This window comes from Canis lupus, chromosome 13, assembly GCF_003254725.2.
Source record: "Canis lupus dingo isolate Sandy chromosome 13, ASM325472v2, whole genome shotgun sequence".
NCBI lineage: Eukaryota > Metazoa > Chordata > Mammalia > Carnivora > Canidae > Canis > Canis lupus.
Window position 1 is genome coordinate 44233131 of NC_064255.1, and position 21094 is coordinate 44254224.

The following is a 21094-nucleotide window of genomic DNA, read 5'->3' on the forward strand; positions in this document are numbered from 1 at the left end:
GAGCCAAGGGCCATTCCTACCTTACCAAATCAAGCCTCTTTACAGTGTCGTAGAGGTTTTTATAACAGGCAACAAAGAGCACAAAGAATAGTCTGCGTGTGAAGAAGGAATAAAAAGTAAAAACAAAAACAAACAAACAAAAAAAGATAGGAAAAAGAGTACTTGTGTCAGGCAGAAACATTGTTATATATTAAATACGACCCACCCACTCCAGTACTAGTCACTTCCTCTGTAGTGAAGAAATACTTGCCAGCTGATATTGAAGAGATAAAATGTAAAATGTCAACATGAGACTGCAAATACCATGTACGGTTCAATGAATATTCTATTCGTAGAATAGAATATACCATAGACGTGCACTGATCAAGGTCCATATAAATATCTGAAATGTAAAATTAACAGGATGTCACGTTAAGTCATATCATTACAGGCAGAGAGAGAAATTTTATATCAATTCCAGTGATCTCTGGTAAGAAGACTTTTTTTTTTAAACTCATCTGAGTTAACTAGTAGAGAGGTTTATGATGGATTAGCAATGTCTTCCACAACCACACACTTGTCATACAGAGCCCTTTTCTGAAATTCCTAGAACAAATCCCATTAACTCCTTCCTGGTTCTCCAGTTAGGTGCTTCTCAAGCTTTAATGTATGAATCACCCAAGGGTCCTGCTAAAAAGCATTTTCTAATCCAGTAGCTCCACAGTAGGGCCTGAGATTCTGAATTTCTAAGAAGTTGCCTGATGATGCCATGCTGGTCCACAGAACCTACACATCTCCTTTTCTAACATCACAATTTCCTTTATTAATCATTCAGCAATGGAATTATTTTTATACCTTTTTTTGTTGCTGGCCGGTCAGGTAAGGAAGATAATAGCTATTGCTGTCAGGTCTTAAGAATCAGAGACTTTTAAAAATTTATTATAAAAGGGGGATCCCTGGGTGGCGCAGCGGTTTGGCGCCTGCCTTTGGCCCAGGGCGCTATCCGATCCTGGAGACCCGGGATCGAATCCCATGTCGGGCTCCCGGTGCATGGAGTCTGCTTCTCCCTCTGCCTATGTCTCTGCCTCTCTCTCTCTCTCTCTCTCTCTCTCTCTCTCTGTGACTATCATGAATAAATAAACAAAAATTTTTAAAAAATTTATTATAAAAGTATAAACTGAGGGTTGCTGGAGGGGAGGTGGGAGAGGGAATGGGGTAAATGGTGATGGGCATTAAGGAGGGCACTTGATGTAATGAGCACTGGGTGCTGTATGCAACTGATGAGTCACTAAATTTTACCCCAGAAACTAATGTTATACTATGTGTTAACTCACTTGAATTTATTTTTTTAAAAAATATTTTATTTATTTATTCATGAAAGACACAGAGAGGGGCAGAGACACAGGCAGAGGGAGAAACAGGCTGCCTGCAGGGAGCCCGATGTGGGACTCGATCCCAGGATCCCGGGATCACGCCCTGAGCCAAAGGCAGATGCTCAACCACTGAGCCATCCAGGCTTCCCACTAACTTGAATTTAATAAAATCTTGAAAGGAAAAAATATATTATAAAATATTCCTACATTTTATGATTTTTAATGTTATGTATTTCTATATTAGTGTAGATATGTGGAGTTTGATTTGTCACACTTTTCTCATAAGAAGTTTCTCTTCACCACCCTTCCTAAGTCCTAGACTACAATGACTAATATCTTTAAAATGACCCTGAAGCTCTAAAAGATCCTAAACTCCCTATTAAGTTATCAAATAAATAATATTCACCATAGTTTTAGGATTTATTTTACTTTATTGCATTCTAATCCTTTTTAAAATGGTATCCTGAACATGACATACATGGTAATTCCCAGCTGCTCCTCCACAATGTAAAATGCCTGAAAGTGAGGGATACTTGTTCGCTTTTATAGAGTATTACATAAAAGGAGCATATATGAAAAAAATCAGGAAATGTAGATACTGACAACTTAATCATTCTATATCTTTGCACATTATCCACTCTGAAAAATCCTAAGGACGATGATTGTTAATCACAGTACCTCCCAAGTGGGTGCGCGGGCCTTGTATACTGCACCAAAGCCCATTTTCCTTATGGAAACACTCCCCCAGCTGAATCTCCCTCTTCTTCCAATTTAGAGTTGCCTAAACCAAAAGGATCATGAGGCACGTCCTTGTTAATGACCAGCTTCTCAGTCCTGTGTGGAGTCCAGGGGCCTACTTTCATCTCCCGTTCCTTCAAGAGCTGAAAATTCTGTGTCAATAATTGGTTTCAGAAATCTCTCAACTTTGGTTAGTCTTTGCTTCAGTTTCTGCTGCATTGACTCATACTCAGCCAGGATCCGAGCAAACCTTGTCTGCAAGAGGTCTACTGATCCCTCCATTCGGGTGACCTTCTCTTCCAGGTCTTTAGGATCACTTCCAGCATTTGCAATATTTATATCCAGTAGACCATCTTTCATCAAGATTTGCTTTCCCTTCTCTTCTAGCATAGTTTTGGCATCTGGGTACTCAGTTAGAGCTTCCATGAGGTCATCTTTTGAGAGACAGAACAGATCTGAGTAGCCAATACTTTTAATATTGGCTGTTCTTCGATTGCCAGCTTTGCTACCTTTAATGTTAAGGATACTGATCTCGCCGAAGTAGCTGCCATCACTCAAGACCACGAACTGAGTGATTCCATCATCTGCCACCACAGCAAGTTTGCCTTCCTTGATGATGTACATCTCTCGTCCGATATCCCCTTTCTTGCAAATGTAATCTCCAGGACTGTAGACTTGGGGTTGTAATTTCAAGACCAATTCCACCAACAGCCCAGCTTCACAGTCCGCAAAAATGCGCACCTTTTTTAAAGTGTCTAAGTGAACGTTGATGGCGATCTCTGCTCTCAGCTTATCAGGTAGATACTTGAGGACTTCTTTCTCATCAACTGTTTTTTTGTTGGTCCACAGATAGTCGAACCATTTGATAACTCTCTTTTCCATATCTTTGCTTACATTTCGGAAATGCATATATTGCTTGATTGCATCAATTCTTGCTTGAAATTCTGCCCTGGCAGCATTCATGTTGGAAATCATAGAACCTATGTTACCAACGATGGTAGCAAAAATTAACACTCCGATTAGGAAATCAACCACCACAAAGACATACTCAGAATCCCTCACGGGAGGTGGTGTTTCACCAATTGTGGTCAAAGTCAGTGTAGACCAGTACAAGCTGTATACATATTTTCTAGCCAAACGGCCAAATTCAGGATCGTTGACGTCAGGATACACCCACGTATCATTTCCAAATCCAATAGCTTTGGAAATAGAGAAGTAAACACATGCATTCCAGTGGATAATGATGACGATATACATAACAAGGTTGGAAATCCTGAAGATATTTGGGTAGTTTGTTCTTGTTTCTGTTCTCTGGAAGAACTCAAACATTCGAGAGATCCTTAATAGTCTGTTTAATCTAATTTCTGGATAGTTCCACCCCAGCTTAAAATACAGCAGATCAGTTGGTATTACTGATAGAAAATCAAGTTTAAATTGCAAGTTTGATTTATATTTCTCTATGAGCTTAGCCTCCTCCCTCACCAGCAGTCCTTGTTCTAAGTAACCTAAAATAGAAAAAAACAAAAAACAAAAAAACAATTTCATGTTTTTGTTTTTATGCCATTATGAATTTTCCTAAAATAACCCTCAAGGAACTTCATCCAGTTCAAAACAAGAGTTCATTTTCAGTAGGGGCCCCTGGGTGACTCATTCTGCTAAGCATCCGACTCTTGGTTTCGGCCCAGGTTGAACCCCGCATCAGGCTCTAGGTGCAGTGAAGAGTCTGCTAGAAGATTCTCTCCCACTGCTCCTTACCCCACTTGCTCTCTCGCTCTAAAATAAATTTTAAAAATTTTAAGAAAAGAGTTCATTTCTAATAAACATGCTTTTAACAATGTTATAAGATATGAATACTGATTAAAATATGGTTTAGAAGATAAGATATTCTTTTGAAGAAATAAAAAACAAAACACTTTAAGTGCAAAAGTGAGAGATTATAGGCAATGAATATATACTTTGTATATATTCAGACCTCTGTAGATCCAGCATCTCTACCCAGGTAAAGCCATTCTTTTTATGAACAACGTTCTTAGAAATTTTTCTAAATGCCCTAGTGTTGTGCCTAATGCCTCATGCTAGTCTATTGTCAGAATCCCAGCCCTACCTCTGAAGCTTGGGTACCAGCCTTATTGTCTGTTATGTGTATTCCTTCCTTGTCCCTTCAATGTGAAGAATAAATGTCCTTTGAAGGTTCATTTTCTCTCTCCTTCTTGTTCCCCAGGCTTCCTTAGACATCTGGGATCCTACTTTCTCCTGCATTTTCAAAGTGGGCTTTGAATTTTAACATTCTGATACATTTCACCAAGGAAAGAATCTGTTCCCCTTCCTAGACTGGCTACCAGAGGTGTGAGTAGAGCATGGCTCCAGCCCACTGATATTTGGAGCATGTCCCTATTTTAAATAATGATTCTTAAGTGCTACTCTCTGTACGGTGGTTACCTTTGCACACAGAGAGCAGTGTAAAAATGATAAGCTTATACCTACTTGTCAAGAATACTTAAGGGGAAGCAATCAGATCCTGCTCCCTGGTCAGTAATGCCTCGCCATGACCACAAAGTTGAATTAAGGATTTGTACCATGTTACAAAATCTCTAGTACAGCTCTGCTGGGTATACTGGTTTTACCCCATGCCTCTTCCTGGCTCTCTGTCTGTTAGGTAGCAATTACCCTTTCTCCACAGAACTAGCAGAATCTTTCTGTTGTCTTTATTCCTCTCACATGGCACTAACCCCATGAGCAAGTTAATGGTAGGAAAGCCACCAATCCACACTCAAAGGTTGCCTAGTAAAGTGAATCAGTTGTAGTGACCTAAGCTTGTGGGGTAGGTATATGGCACTCTTGCTTTCAAACAGCTTTTTCCTCTAAAATAGATTTTTAGGAGTTTATTTTGAGGAACGCTTCAATGACAGAATTTCAAATTATACTGTAGAGGTAAAAGTGCAAAATTACAAAACATCCAAAGTTGAACACATTTACCTGTCCTTGTTCGTACAAACATATCAAGAAGATAGACTATATCTGATAGGTAATCAAAAATGATCCAATATTCTAGGTAATCAGACTGAAGTTCATCAAAACATGCTCTGTAAGAGAAAAACTTGCATAAATAAAATGAAACAGGGGCAAATGCAAATGAAAGTCTTCTCTGCGTAATTTTTAGCACGTTAAGAGATATAACACACTAAGGCTGATCAGGTCCTTAGGGTCAATTTAAACAACCATGGCTTTTCTGAATCTGAGTGGTTGGATGTAGTTTTCTCATGTTTTTGAATTCCAACATTCTTTCCATTACACTAGTTCACTTCATGAAGACATCAAATAAGAATAAATGGTCTCAAGCTAATGTCAAAATACAGATAACCAGGTTCTTTTTGACTATTTGTACCCAAAATGCTTCAAGGAATGTTCTTGGTTCTGGATGGCTGAGATGCTTACTGTCTAAAGGACAGAGAACCAGAGAAATCACTTGGGAAACACATCTTGTTCTAAAACAACCCAGATCTTTTTTTTTTCCCCACTCTTGACATTTTTTTTTCTTATGGACCTAAATAAATAAATAACAAAGTTTCTCCCCAAATTCTAATTAAGTGACTCAGCAATCAAAAGTTAAAAAATATCCTTCTACTCTGCATCTAAGTATATTGGGAACCAAAGCACCCACTCCTGATTTTAGGAAAACACATTGAGAATAATGCAACCTCTCTTTACAGCCTGTGGTATAGAAAAGAGGTATGTCCCAAAGAGCCCTGGACCACACTGTTAAGTCAGGTAACTTAGAAATTAGAATCAGGTCAAGATCCACAAAAATATATAGATACCTTGCAATAACCATAGTCCAGTTGTACATAACAGGTAAAGTGATGCAAAACAGCCAGTTATAGTACATGTTTCCTGCAGGATCAATAACCATGACCTCTTTCTTCTCCCTAACAGCAATTAGAAATAAAGTAGAAGGTTACCAAGGAACTAGGACATTTTATTTCACGTATCCAATATGGTTATGTCCATCACCTGTAATGAACGAAACAGAAGTAAGCTGGAGAAGCTCACTCTACAGGGAGAAGACTAGCTTGGCATGAGTGTGCCAGACATAAGAAATTGCTTAGTGAGCACTGGATAGATAAATTACTAGTCTTACATTAAACCTTACATTAGGCTTTTTTAAAGCCCTTGTTTTATTGTGGTGCTACAGCCATTTCTATCAATCCAGCCACTGAGAAGGAACAGTGCACAGATCATGCTAAACTCTGGATATTCCATAGACCTCTTTGGTAGGTTATGGGTGATGAGAGGATGGAGTGTTGCCACTCCCCGTAGCAGGTAACAAAACAATCAGGAACTACAGGAACTAAACAATCAGGAAAGGGAACTCGTGGCTTCTTTCTCACCTGTATGGAAAGAAGAATGTAACACAACCTAATAAAAAGTATTTGTTCATAAGCATCTATGAAGAATGAAGAGGCAATAGAGAGCAGAGGGAAGGAAGGAAGGAAGGAAGGAAGGAAGGAAGGAAGGAAGGAAGGAAGGAAGGAAGGAAGGAAGGAAGGAAATATTTGCTCAAATGGAAAATTTTTTAAATTTTCTAGTATCAAGACTACTTTGGGGGGGTGCTGTTGGTAGTGGGGGAGCTAAAGCTAAAGATTTTATTTTTAAGTAATCTCTACACCCAGCATGGGGCTTGAACTTACAACCCCAAGATCAATAGTCACATGGTCTACCGATTGAGCTAGCCAGATGCCTCAAGCCCATATTATTAAGGATTTTTCCCTTTATAAAAACCTCAACAGCTTTCAGGAAACTCCCTGCATCCAAAATCCATTATAAATTCATTCCTAATTTCAGTGCCACTTACTCTTCTTTCTTATCTTTGCCTTTCTCCTCTTTATTTTTCTTCTCTTTTTCCTTTTCTTTCTTCTTTTTCTTCTCTGAGTCCTTTTTATTTTCATTTTTATCTCCTGATTTGCTGAAAAGAGAGAGCTGTGGTTAGCAATAAAGCACAGAAATATTCTGGGCCAAAAAATCTGGGATCACTCATGCCAAAGTCTAACTTACCTCTTCTTTTCTTTTTTCTTTTTCTTTTTTTCTTTTGGTTCTCTAAAGAAGAAATAATATTTAAGTCACATAATCAAATTACATTCTGACTTCCATTCTTGTTTACTTTCCTCTCTATTGAGCAAGAATTCTGAGCCTTGCACTCAGGGACTTGCCCCCATGCTCAGAGACCAAAAATCTGGTCTACTAATGGAGAGTTCTACAAAAAATGGACCTGTACCCAGATGATAAAACAAATAAACAAAAATTCCTGGGTTAGTGCATGTGGAAAATTGAAGGCAATGGTAGTAGATAAAGGCATAAACTCAAAGAGGGAAATCCAGGAAACAATAGCCCCCCAAGAGTGCACTTTCAGGCTCCATGTATCCCCCAAAAAATCATTTAAGATTTAAGCTTCTTGATATAACTTATATTTATTACTGAGTAAGAGCTTTGAGAATTTCAAGAAAATGCCATCAATTTTCTTTAGGGAGGGTAATCCCAAATGAAGCAATTTTTTATGAGTAGTCAAAAAACTTCACACAGTAGAATCCTAATTCTTAGATTCATTCACTGGATTTGAAATCATCCTTTTCTATATGCAATTTCTTCTGGAGTGGAGATTATGTGATTGGAGGCCTCTTTCTACAGTTGGCTCTCTTTCTATCAGCTGAAGAATGGATTCTAGAATCAGGCAGACCTCAGGTCAAAATAGGCTCAGATGCCTTGGGAAATTTTATTATTCAGACATGAATAAACAGGCAGCTCACTACCAGGAGCATTATCAGAGAGGATATTAAGGGGAGACAGGTCTAGGCCTCAACGTATAGGTAAGAGCTGGAGAATTTTAGAAGAGTGAGGATGTTAACAGGAAGGAAATTTTCAAATGGGAACGTACACATGAATTTAGTCTGTACATGAATAACCCGAGCAGAAGTGGAATGCTGCTATTGAGGAGAAACAGGAAATAGAATGGACGAGGAAGTGGGGCTTGGCACCTAAGTTTGTCACGTACAAAGGGGAACAGAACATAAAACTGGATAAGGGAGAACTGATTGCTCTAAGAGCACATTCTTGTGATACAGGTTTTAACATCGGACCACAGATCCTAGGAAATGGTGCTAACACACTGCTTAGATGTCTCCCAGAAGCTCAGAAAAGGTGATGGCTCATGCTAAGTGGAGTAAATTACAACGTGCTGTGGTGGATAGTGGAGAAAGGTATCAGGAAGACTCAGAGAAGTAATATGCTATAGTGGACATGCCAAGTAAGGAAGAGAGCCCACCAACTGACTACAGTCCCTCACACGGTTTAGAGGACAAAAATGATAAGGAATGTGCTCGTAGGAGGGGCACCAGCATCGCTGAGAAAACCCAGTGGTGCAGCCCTCTGTCAGCCAGGGCTGATAGTGATAGATGCCAAACTGGGTACAGAACTGGGTTCCCTGAGAGCAATAGGGGTAACAGAATCTGGGAATGAGAGGTCAGTGGCAGTGCTTACTCATCAGAAGAGGGATGGGTCCAATAAATATAATTAGCATTAAGGTGAGCATGGGTAGACAGAGGACTTAACCCATGAGAGCTATGGAAGAGGTTAATAGATCACTATATTCTACTACAGGTAGATGCACCTCCTTTCGGCTTGTCAGGACACTGTTTAACATATACATAATCAAAACAGATCAGGAATGGATGATCAGGAGGTTGAGAGCAAGTTAACCCAATAAAAAGTCACAACCTCATGGATAGTTTCTAAACCTGAGCCAATTCTCAGAAATGAAACCACTGACTGAAGCAGAAGCTAAGCCCTCACGAAGGACCCTGCAAGACCTCCACAAGTGTATTCAGTAATGATTTCCCCAGTCTTTCCCCCAAAGAAAACCTGTTGGTGGGTTATTTAGGTGGCTGCACCTGGGGGAAAAGGGAGTCTCTAGATACATTAAAAACTATTTGGCATGAGACCCAAGCTGATATTGAGACCCAGGGATTGAAATATCATGCCTCCCATTAAAGTCGGGCGGGGGGAAGCAGCATATGGTAACCTAGTAATAACATAATCCACGATATATGACTTACGGATCTTCCACTGGGTCTAAAGCCCCCCACTATGACCATTTCTCCAGTTCCTCAATGTAAAAGCAGGAAGTATATATTTGGTCATGAAGCAGAAGCTTCAGCCCTACTAGTTCCTTGGCTTATAGAGTAAGAGCTACATAATGGAGAGGGCCAAGTAAAAGCCCTCACATTGCCTCCTGTCTGCTAGCTGAAAACAACATCCTGGACAGAAAAGAAAATGCAGTCCTTACAGACCTACTGCATGTAGTGGTGGTGGTTCCCTCCCATTGCCATTTAATACAATGTCTGGTCCCTACACAAAGCCCATGGATACTTGTGGGTGACAGTAGACTGCAGAGAGTAAAGAGTAGTCCCAATTGCAGCTACTGTGGCAAATGTGAAAAGCAATGCATTCATGCAGTTCTACATCATATACCTAATGCTCCGGGTCAGTCATGGTGAGTGTGTTATATTTTTTATCACTATCAGGGAAGACGATCAGAAATAGTTATGAGATGCAAAATAGAACACATTTATAGTCTTTTCCAGAGCTATGTTCTCTCTCCTTCTTAATGTCACAACACAGCCTAGAGGGACTTGGACCATCTGGATATTCCTGAGAACATCACATTTCTCCACTATATAGGGCTTTGAAAGAGGATGAACTGACCATGGGACACAGAGTGACTACTGACCATGACCTGAATTCTATCACAATTAACAAGTTATAAGGTTGTACAGCAAGCCACCATATGATGAAATGGTTTATTTGGGATCGAGCAGGTGGCTCGGTACCTTCCCTCCATGTCATCTACCACTGTTGTATCAGCACCCATCCCTCAATTGTCCACCATGGCCATATGTGGGGGTCTTACAGGAGCAGCTGATGGAGCATGGTCTAGGCATGGGTCAGCCTGACATCGAGATGCAAGCCAAAATGGGCTGTGTCTACCCTATGGCCCTACTTTAAAGGTGACTCTAAAAGATCATGATAAAGTTAATCTTCCCAATGGCACAGCTTCAAGCAGTGCACAATCATCCACTTTGTATGGAAAAGGAAATGGCCAGGTATGGATCAAAGAACCAAGGAGTTTAAGTGGGAGCGACTCACATAGGGAGTATGTCCTTCTCATCCTCACAACTTTATGCTCTGTGGATCTAGAGGTTTCCAGGTTTCCAGGTGGATCATGTGCCTTACAGGCAACACAGTGTCCCATTAAACATTAAGCTGTGGCTACTCCCCAGTCACTTTGGGTCCCTCGTGTCAAAAAACCAGTAGGCACGAAAGGAAGTCACCATATTGGCAAAAGTAACTGACTTCTTTCATCACATCTAGATGGTCTTGCTGTTATATGATGGGTTGGGGAGATGGTATATTTGGCACACAGGTGATCCGTTCTGGTGTCTTTGGTGTGCTCCAGCCCAGTTTTAGTGGTAAATGGACAAATAAAGTAGCTATAACTCAAGAATGGCACGTGGCCAGGGGCTCACATCGTTCAGGGATAAGGGTCTGCATCATTCATTCCACCAAGAAAGTCATCTAAACCAGGAGAAGTGCTGGCCAGGGGGTGATAGGAGTCTTGAAAGGAGGAAGGAGAGCAGGAAAGGAGAGCATAAGGAATTTCAGATAAAGCCTCAAGACCAGCTGCAGCTGTCAGGGACCTCAGTTTATCCCATTAACCTTCCTCTTATAAGCTTCCTCATGGAAAATAAGAAGAAGACTACTAGAGGAGGTGTTCCCAAATAGGGTGAATTTTCTGTAAGAAGAAAGCGGAGCTGAACAGCACAAGCAGCATGGGGTATGGATGCAATAGTGCACAGAACTGTGGCACTCATTCCCCCCACCTGCCAAGAGTATTGGTTGCTGACAGGTCACAGTCTCCCTCTCCTTTGGCTGGCTTTGGCTGAAGGAAGCCACCATGCTCCAAGTTATGCCCCCCATCCTAGGCACTGCCCTTGATCAACGACTGCGTGAGGGCAAAGGCCCAGTCCCACTACCCGACTATGACACCACTCTGAAGGGCCATCCCTGCTCTAGAGCTCCCCATATCAACTCTGTTCCTGAAGTTCAGCTTCTCCCTCAGCCTGGTCCTGATCACCTAACTCCCTCCTAGGTATCGTTCCCAAGAGTGCTCCCAATAAACCTTTGTGCACACACCTCCCACTCAGAGATCGTCTCCTAAGAAATTTGACCTAAGACGCGTTGGCTTAGAATAGAAGGGATTACTGATATTTCATTTATTTTTGTACACAAGGAGAGGCAATTGCGTTTACACTATAGACAATGGTTTTCTGTAGGTATTCAAACACATACATACACATACATACATACATACATACATACCTACATTCATACATACAGGCTGCTTTCAATCTGGGTAGTCACATTTTTCAGATATAAATAACCAAATGACAAAATAATAGAATACCATTGCCATTGTAGTAGATAGAGTTTTTCTAATAAAGATCTCCTCTATAGCAGATTCGAATATATTCCTACCTTTTTCCTGGTATTCCTTAAAAGCAAAGCTTTGGTTCTATTGTAAATGTACTTACTGCTCCTTATTGCTGCTATTGTTAACATTGAAAAGCGCGATGGCACCAGGCAGGTACTGTTCCCTGAAAAATGAAGATGTACAGTGAAATCATAATCATCACCATCTGTATAATGTTCATGGCAAGCAACAGTCTTAAAGAACAAACTCTTTGTTCTAACTACTGCCTAGACAATTTTTGAAAATATAGAGCCTCCATGAGTTGCTGAGTATCAGTGCTATGAACCAAAGTAATTAGTAAAAACCTATTAATCAATGCTAACACCCAAGCTTAGCATCCTCCGTGGCCTCAAGTGAGCCACCTTGGATGCTGCAACTGCCAGCAAGAGACCTAAGACTTAGATTGTCAGGGAAGATGGGAAGAGAAGAAAAGATAAATAAAAACAGTGGGAAAACTGAAGGTGGTCAGTGGGAAAAGGATTAAGAGAGGGGAAAAAGGGAGGGAGCAAAAGCAAAGTAAAAGTAAATATGTTCCACAGGATGGGAGCCCCTGATCCACACCGACAACCATATTCCCCTCACACCCTCAGAGTCACGGGTAGGAAGTTTTCATGAGTGTTTCATTTCCTATGAAGGACTTCTAGCTTTTCTTTTCTAGCTGCTCACACTAGTGCTCGACTTCCCTAAAAGTAGGGTCAAATGGGACACAGCTTTTTAGAGGAGCACAGCCAACCCCTCCCACGTACAATTGCTTCAGGACCCTGAAAGAAGGGTCAGAAAGGAGTCATAGGGGACTGGGGCATGAAGTTCTTCAGGGACAAAGAAAGACAGGCCTCTGAAAATGACCAGCAAGGGTGTTTGTGACTTGAGGCCCCATGGACATGAATAGTCACCAGGCTGTGGCAGTTTTCCAAGAGAGGAAAAGGTGAGTAGCAAGTGACTCCCAAGATCCTCTGAAGTGGGGGTAGCAGGAGCATTTGTCAAGCCCACTAAATAGAGGAGTAGAATACCTATATTTCATCTAAATAAGAGTTTAAAAAGAGCTATGGAGGAGTAGCTCATACTGCTCACCTCTGTGATGGATCCCTTCTCTGTGAGTTATTTCTACAGGAATCCCTTGCATGGGGGGTTTCATTCTCTGATTCTTCAAACATGGAGGCACTGTCATCATCACCATCATCATCAGAAAAGGAGCTATGGTCCAAAAGGTGGCAGAGATGAATCAGATCAATTACGAAACCATTACGAACAAATAACATTTCTCATTAGGAGGACCATTACCTCATCTTTTCTCCTTCCCTCTCAAATTAACATATAGCCTTTTTTAATTAGAGTGAAATGAGAACTTTCAGAATACACGGAATTAGGGTATATGTGTTATTCAGTAAAATTCGTATAATAAGACACTACTTTCTAGGCCCTCCATATTTCTATTATCGGATGCATTGATTAATGTTAATATTTATCAGATAGAAAGCGTGGTATCTCTGCTTTAGGTCACATTATACATTTGTATGAACTAACCTGTAATAACATTTCTTTCCACAAAAAAATAAATTCAACCACATTTCTACCCATTCAATTCATCTGTGGGGTAACCATTTTATTTATTTTTTAAAATCAATTAATTGGGGATCCCTGGGTGGCGCAGCGGTTTGGCGCCTTCCATTGGCCCAGGGCGCGATCCTGGAAACCCGGGATCGAATCCCACATCGGGCTCCCGGTGTATGGAGCCTGCTTCTCCCTCTGCCTATGTCTCTGCCTCTCTCTCTCTCTGCGACTATCATAAATAAATAAAAATTGAAAAAAAAATTAAAATCAATTAATTAACATATAGTATATTATCAATTTCAGGGGTAGAATTTAGTAACTCATCAGTTGCATATGATACCCAGTGCTCATTACACCATGTACTCTCCTTAATGCCCACCACCCAGTTACTCCATCCCTCCACCCACCTCCCCTCTGGGAACCCTCAGTTTGTTTCCTATAGTTAAGAGTCTCTTAGGATTTGCCTCCCACTCTGATTTTGCCTTATTTTATTTTTCCCTCCCTTCCCCTATGTTCATCTGTTCTGTCTCTTAAATGCTACATATGAGTAAAATCATATAATTGTCTTTCTCTAACTTATTTTGCTTAGCATGATCTAGAGTAAACACTTTAAAAACATTTAGCATTTCATACTTTGTATTATTTCACATTCATCTATGGAGATGCTGTCTCGGTAGATTTGAAATGTCCCATAAGAAAAGGCCTTGCTAATGATTAAGGAAATATATGGCATAAGTGCTTCTAAATAATGACCACAATAAACCTATGTTCATTTGTGAGACAAGTTATGCTGTTCCAAAGTATAAGTAAATTGAGTAAATTAAATTAATTACAAAGATCAAGGCCACAAATTGAAAATGAAACTGAAATTAAACCTAGTTAAATTTAAGAACAGCGAGTGGTATCAAAAATGCAACGAAAAAAAAAATGCAACGATTTACCTGCGTGCCCCATTTTCCATCCTTCTTATTTCCTTTTCAATATCTGGAACAATCACATTGGGAATGTTTACAAAAGAGTACCATGTATTGATAATATTTTTCTTCATGGTTAGTTTAATATCTGGGGAGAGAAAAAGCCCCATTAGAAGGATTTTATATATTTACCCATTTAATCAGAAGCTTCACGCTACCATTCATCCAAGGCTGTCGTAACAATTTTATTTCCAGTTATATGTAGGAATTATTCTTTAATAGAATACAGATGTGGCCTAAACTCTTAATTACCACTAGCTCATTTTTAGTGTATTTTTTAAAATTCAAGAATAAACCAGAGGTGTCGAACTTTTTATTTTGGATTTATCCCAGCTTTAAAATATTCAGGCAATGTAGGCCTAGAACAGAACTATGGGGCCCTCACATACACATCAAACAAGTAACGATAAAAAGTAGCTCAATAAAATACCAAAATGATGCAAGCATTCAAAAAAAGGAGGGGGTGGGTGGCGGGATTCCTGAGGGGTATTCAAACTTCGGAGTGAAAAGCTTTTAGTGAAAAACCTTAGCTTTTTTTTTTCACTTTTTTTAGCAAGTGTTCTAAATTATTCGGACACGTATAGGGCTCGGCTTGGTGCAGCCCCGCCAGGCGTGCGGAGAAGGCGCGGAGCGACCAGAGGGCTTCACCGACGCCCTCAGGTGAGTCCGAGCCCGCGGAGGGCACGAGCTCACCTGCAGCCCTCGCTGGCGCGCGGCGGACGGCGCGCAGGCGCACTGCTCCTCGCCTGCCCGCTGAGGCCCCGCCCCCGCCCCGCCCCGAGCCACCCGAGCCCCCTCTCTGCTCCGCCCCCGCCCACCTCGCCCCGCCCCTAGCCACCAGAGCCCCGCCCCCTCCCACCTCGCCCCGCCCCTAGCCACCAGAGCCCCGCCCCCCGCCCCAGAGCCCCGCCCCCGGCCCCACTCACGACGGTCCCGGGTCCCCGCGGTGCTGCGGCCGCGTCCCGGGGAACCTGGGGCAGTTCCTCGCGGGGCGAGCGCGGGTGCATCCGCGGCTTGGCGACCCGGGCGTCCAAGCCCGCCCCCCTCCCCTCCAGACCTGCGTGGGGGAAGGCCTGGGGCCCAGGGGAAGCCCCGCGAGGCCGGCCCAGCGCCCCCTCTCCCGGGACCAAGTTCCTCACTCTCCTAAAGCGCCAGGTGTCCGCGGGAGAGAAAGACGCGTCGGTATCTAGGTGGTCACGGGCTCCAGGAGCAGTGCTGCTGCTGACAGCTCCCGCGCCCAAGGTGCACGCCCGGGTGCGCTGGGGAGGACCCCAAAGGGCTGGCTCGCAGCACGACTTCCACACCTCCCCCCCCAACACACACACACACACACACACACACACACACACACACACACACACCACTCGCCTGGCCTGGCCTCTAGGTTTTTTACTATATGGCTTGGGGGAGTTTTCCTTTGTTATTTTTCTACCATGATTCTGATTTGGGCAGCAGCAAACTTGCCTTTTTTCGAATAAGCAAAAACCAAAAAAATTTTAAAAAGAGAGAGAGAGAGAAAAGCAATCATTTGAGGTGGGAAAATGCATAAAACAGTTCATTCTTTATAGTAAAGTACATTAAAGAATGACTTGCTGGGGAGCCTGGGTGGCTGGGGTCATGATCTTAGGATCCTGCGATGGAGGCCACATCGGGCTCCCTGTTCAGGGGGGAGTCTGCTTTCCTCCTTCTTCGCCTGCCCCCTCCTAGTCTCAAATAAATAAAGTCCTTAAAAAAAAAAAGACTTGCTTTTCATAAAAAGTTAAATCTCCAAGGGAACATAGGAATAAATGGTGCTCTATATTTCATCAAACAATGATGCAAATAACTAGCAGCCAGTAGTCAAAAAGTAAATCCAGAATTTTTGTGATGTAAATGAAATGTACACATTTTAAAATATAATTTTGACTAAGAAACAACAGCTTTTAAGAACAAAGTTATTTCATTGACTCCTTTTCAGCATCAGAATGGATGGGACTAATCTGGTTATATTTACAGCTTGCTGACTTGCTGCTGTCAGCAGTGAACACTCTGAGAGACCTCATGCCTCATGATGAGGAAAGGGAAAATAAATGCTTATTTCATCCATCGCAAGATAGACAAATTTATGTGAGTTGAAGGTTAAACCAGGACACAAAATATCCAATATGTCAGAACAAACCACGCCTGGACTTTGCTCGGACCTGAAGAAAAAAAGAATCACTTCCCTTGTCCAATAACTTGTTGGCATAAGGCTTCTACATGGCAAAAACACATTTGTTTTTAATTGCGCACTTACACTTTTAATACATATATCACTCTAGGAGAAAATGTAAATAGAAAAAGATACTCAAGGGATCCCTGGGTGGCACAGCGGTTTGGCGCCTGCCTTTGGCCCAGGGCGCGATCCCTGAGTTCTGGGATTGAGTCCTGCAACAGACTCCTCCCTGCGAGCAGCCTCCTTTTCCCTCTGCCTGTGTCTGCCTCTGTCTCTCTCTGTGTCTTTCATGAATAAATAAGTAAAATCTTTAAAAAAAATCAACAGTCAATAATAGTCCATCTTTTCTCTATTGGTTTGAAATGTCATCATTCTACACTTGCCTGTCAACCATCGAGATTTTGATAGAGTTTGCATCAGAATCGTAGAATAAGTTAGAATATTATTTTCCTTTGTGTTTTCAAAAAAGTTTCTACATTTAGGTCCTACATTTTTATTAAGTCTCAGATGCTTTATAATTTTGTTTCTGGGGTCATTAGGATAGTTCTCCCCTGATATATTTTAATTCATTGTTTTTGCTATGTCATAAAATTATTTTTCTTTATTTTGAAACCAGCAACCGTAACTGACCTTTACCAAAATTATTTCTAATAGTTTTTCTGTTAAACAATCTCTGCTTTTAGCAATGTAATCATAGTACTACACAAAATTATTACTTTCTTCCTTCTTTTTTAAGAGGTATGAAGCATTGATGTCTAATTACCTTGACTAAAAATTCCAGAACATAATATGTAAAAGTGTTGATTATCATGATGCCTAGTGTGGTTTTGCCTTTATAAGAATATTTTTAGCATTTTACTCTTTTAAAAAAAATTGATTTATTTATTTGAAAGCGACAGAGAGCACACCCACAAGCAGCGGAAGGGACAGAGAGAGAGGCATAGAATCCTTAAGCAGACTCCTCTGCTGAGCGCAGAGCCTGCCATGGGTCCATCCCAGGACCCTGAGATCAGGCCCTGAACCGAAGTCTAGGGTCAAACACTCAACCTACTGAGCTACGCAGGCACCCTAGTATTTTACTCTTAAGCATGGTGCCAACTGTTGGTTTGATAGAAATATTTGATTCAAGTTAAGGAAGCTTCCGTTTATTCCTATTTTACCAGGTTTTTTTAAAATTAAAAATTGGAATGACTATTTTATGAAAGGCTCTCTTGTTTTTATAGAAATAATGATATTTTTCCTTTTAATTTTTCCTACTAACATGATGAGCTATATTAATAAGTTACCTTAATGGTTACTGAATAAACTCTTCTTGATTATGGTAATTGCCTCCTTTCATATACTATTGGACCCTAGCTAATATTTTATTTAAAATTTTTACATTAAAATTTTTTGCATTGTATTAAGAGGCAAAATTTGTAGTTTGTGAAAGGGTTTTTTTTTTTGATACTAATTGTTGGTGTTTTTCATATACTCCAAGTCTTTTGGTATCACTGGATTGTTAAGAAGGCATCTGAAAAGAACTAAAGATTCTTCTTTTTGAGAATTCATTGCTTTGCTGGTTTTCCCAAACAGGAATCTTGAATCAAAGTTTATGAATCAAAGGGCAACAACTGCTTTTACAAAGTAAGTTCCAGTTTTCATTTTTAGCTAAATCACAAGGTCTCACTTAAGTGAGGCTATAAAAAAAAAAAAAAAAAAAAAAAAACTGCACAAAGATAAAGCAAAGCAAATAATTGGGAAAATCTTATGGACAGTTCAGGCCAAATTAACTTGGAACATGAGCTATGAATGCCCAGGAGGCCGTCCGCTCTACTGCTTGACATCAGGCTCTAATTTGGGCTCAAATCCTGACTCCATCACTTACTAGTTGAATGGACTCAACTGAGTTTTTTTGAACCTTATTGAACCCCAATTTTAACATCTATACAATCAGAATAGTAGTAGTATCTCTTTTATATCAAATAGCAGAAAAGATATGCTGTGCACCCTCAGTTGCAAATTCACACATACAAACATAATGAACTATGCAGTGATGGTTCAGTGAATTTAGTAGGAATGATACCTGTGAAACTTGTTTAAAATGCAGATACCAGGGCCCTGCTCTCAGAGTATAAATGAAGTATGACTGGGCACATGACTCTACAATTTTATCAAGCACTGTAAGTAATTCTGTTTCAAGTGATTCCTAAATCACCTTAAAGAAATATGGGGTGCACTACCCCAGCCGTATTTTGAATATAGTAGTGGGAGAGAGAAAGTAACTGTCAGGAGCCTTTGCCCAAGGTTGATGTTACCTCTCTGACATTTCAGATCTACAAATCTGAAACCTTTAGAATCAATTCCCGAAGACAAAATCCACAAACAACTAAGATAACAAAAAGCCAATTTCATAGCTGAAGGAGTACAGACTTTAATTTGAAAAACAGTCTGTAAAATTCACTATATTGATAAGGAAAAAGATGAGAAAAGTCATATGATCATTTCAACAAAGAAAAGGTGTTTGACAAAATTCAACACCAATTCATAACACAAAACTTTAGCAAATTAGGAATAGAAAGGAACTTCCTCAGCACAATAAAAAAATATGTACAAAAAAACCTGTACCAAACGACATGCTTAATAATGAAAGACTGAACATGTTCCCCCTAATGTCAAGAACAAGACAAGGATATTTTAGAGGCATTCAAAATTGTCCTAGCTCTCTTGCACTAAGCCCCAGAAGTATTTTAAAACAAAGAGTAAAAGGCATCCATATTGTGAAGAAATAAAAATATTCTTTATTTGCAGATGACATGATAGTGTATTAGACAATCCTAAAGACTCTACAAAAAAAAAAAATTAGAATAGGTAAGTTAACTTGGCAAGGTCTCAGGACAAAAATCAATGTAAAAATTTCATTTTCTTTCTTTTCATATGTTAGGAAGTGAATAATTAGAAAATGAAATAAACATGAAAATAAACAGAGCAAGCAATTAATGTCTGTGTCCATTTCAATAAATAAATCCTACAAAGTTCTCTAATAGATGCTATAAGAAGGAAACACCAAGATGAGTATGGTTCTGAAGAGCTTACAATCAGTAGCAGGGAAGAAGACAAGAGCACCACACTACACACATGGTTTAGACCCATGAAGGGAACTCAAGTAAGTATTCATAATTGTCGATCACCTCTTCAATGTCCAAGATTATTTCTTCTTTGTTTCAAAAATAGTAGACATTTTAAAAGCGTTATAAGAAAAAAAATGATAGCTGGAATAACAGATATTTTTTAAACTCGGGGGGAGGGGGTGTTTAAAACAGAAACAACAAGAAAAAACCCTTTCAACTAGAGTATGAAGACGTTCATGAGGAAGATGGCGTGGTACAGGACCACGGCCTACAATCAGTGTCCGGTCAGAAAAATGGTGAAATCGAACGGTTAATAAAGAGAAATAACATCAAGGCATTAGAAAACCTAAACAGGGAAACCAAGAAAACCCAGAGATGAGCAGTCACAGGGTCCTGCTACCTGTCCTAGAGCAGGAGACACGCCCGGAAGAGGGAGATACTAGAGCCTAGAGCCAGGGCCACCAAGTTGGAAGACAGACCCAGTGGGAGATGCCTCCAGAGGCAAATAATGAGTGGGAGAAGTGACTTCATCTCTGACTCCTCTACCCTCCATCTTTCACAAGTGCCTCCCAGTGGCTGAATCCAAAACAAAGCAGTGCAGCCTGGGGAACACAGGTTGCAGGGAGGAGGAGGCAAGGATCTAAGCCCCAAACCAGAAATGAGTGCGTGAGTAGGTAGGATTGAACAGGTGCAAGTGGGCTAGTGAAAACACCTTTCTTTCTGGGTAACAGGGAATTCATGAGAAAAGTCATGGGGGTGGGAAAGATGCTGTCAGGAGAGGATAGATTCATCTAGTTTAACTAGAGGACACAGAGAACCTGGGGGAAGTAAGATCCCAAACAGGTGCTCATTCTTCATTCCATGAGAAATAGTCATTGAAGATTTTATTTATTTATTTTTTTTCATTGAAGATTTTAAGGCTTGGAATGACACTGTCCCAAAGTACTTTAGCACGATTAATCTGGTCGCAAAGTACAGGATAAATGGGATTAGATGCCATGGAGTCTCAGCTTGGCCCTTGATATGGCCCATCAATCCTCCTCCTATATCCACAGAAGCTATTCAGAGCCTCCGCCATTAGTCTAATGCTCTACTTCCAACTGCACCCCCAACAGACATCCCCTACTTTACCGAACTCTAGCCACGTTGGTCCATTCACTGATAAAAATTGCTAGAGGAATGATCCACATTTTAATTACCAGCAACCCCCCCCCCACACACACACACCTAGTGAAGGTGTCAGCACTGAGCAAGCACACAGAGAACGGTTATGGAGTTGACTCAGAATCTGGGAGAAGAAACTGAGGCTGTCAGAAAACTAAAGGAAGATGAAAAAGCCACTTGGTGTCTACAGTCCTTCCAATGCTCCTTCCATCCCACCAAACATGTTTATTCAGCACCTACCAGCAGCAGGAAATGTGCTATGATACAGAGATGAACGAAGCAGGGGACACGCCTAAAGAAATGCACACAATAGTCAATAAAACAAGTAAGAGGACGCCTGGGTGACTCAGTGGTTGAGCATCTGCCTTCGGCTCAGGGCCTGATCCTGGAGACCCGGGATCGAGTCCCATGTCGGGCTCCCTGCATGGAGC

General features: G+C 40.9%; 1 protein-coding gene across 1 annotated transcript; it reads right to left on the reverse strand.

The window, feature by feature from the left end:
- Window positions 1-1729: 1729 nt before the first annotated feature.
- CNGA1 (cyclic nucleotide gated channel subunit alpha 1) lies at window positions 1730-14895 on the reverse strand. The gene is made up of 8 exons (XM_025435823.3): window positions 14163-14895; window positions 12742-12864; window positions 11732-11794; window positions 7143-7184; window positions 6943-7053; window positions 5909-6016; window positions 5067-5173; window positions 1730-3595 (listed from the first exon to the last, which is right to left on the reverse strand). Exons 1-8 carry the CDS (start codon window positions 14303-14305, stop codon window positions 2181-2183), a joined length of 2112 nt encoding a protein of 703 aa, XP_025291608.1. The 5' UTR covers window positions 14306-14895; the 3' UTR covers window positions 1730-2180.
- Window positions 14896-21094: the final 6199 nt, after the last annotated feature.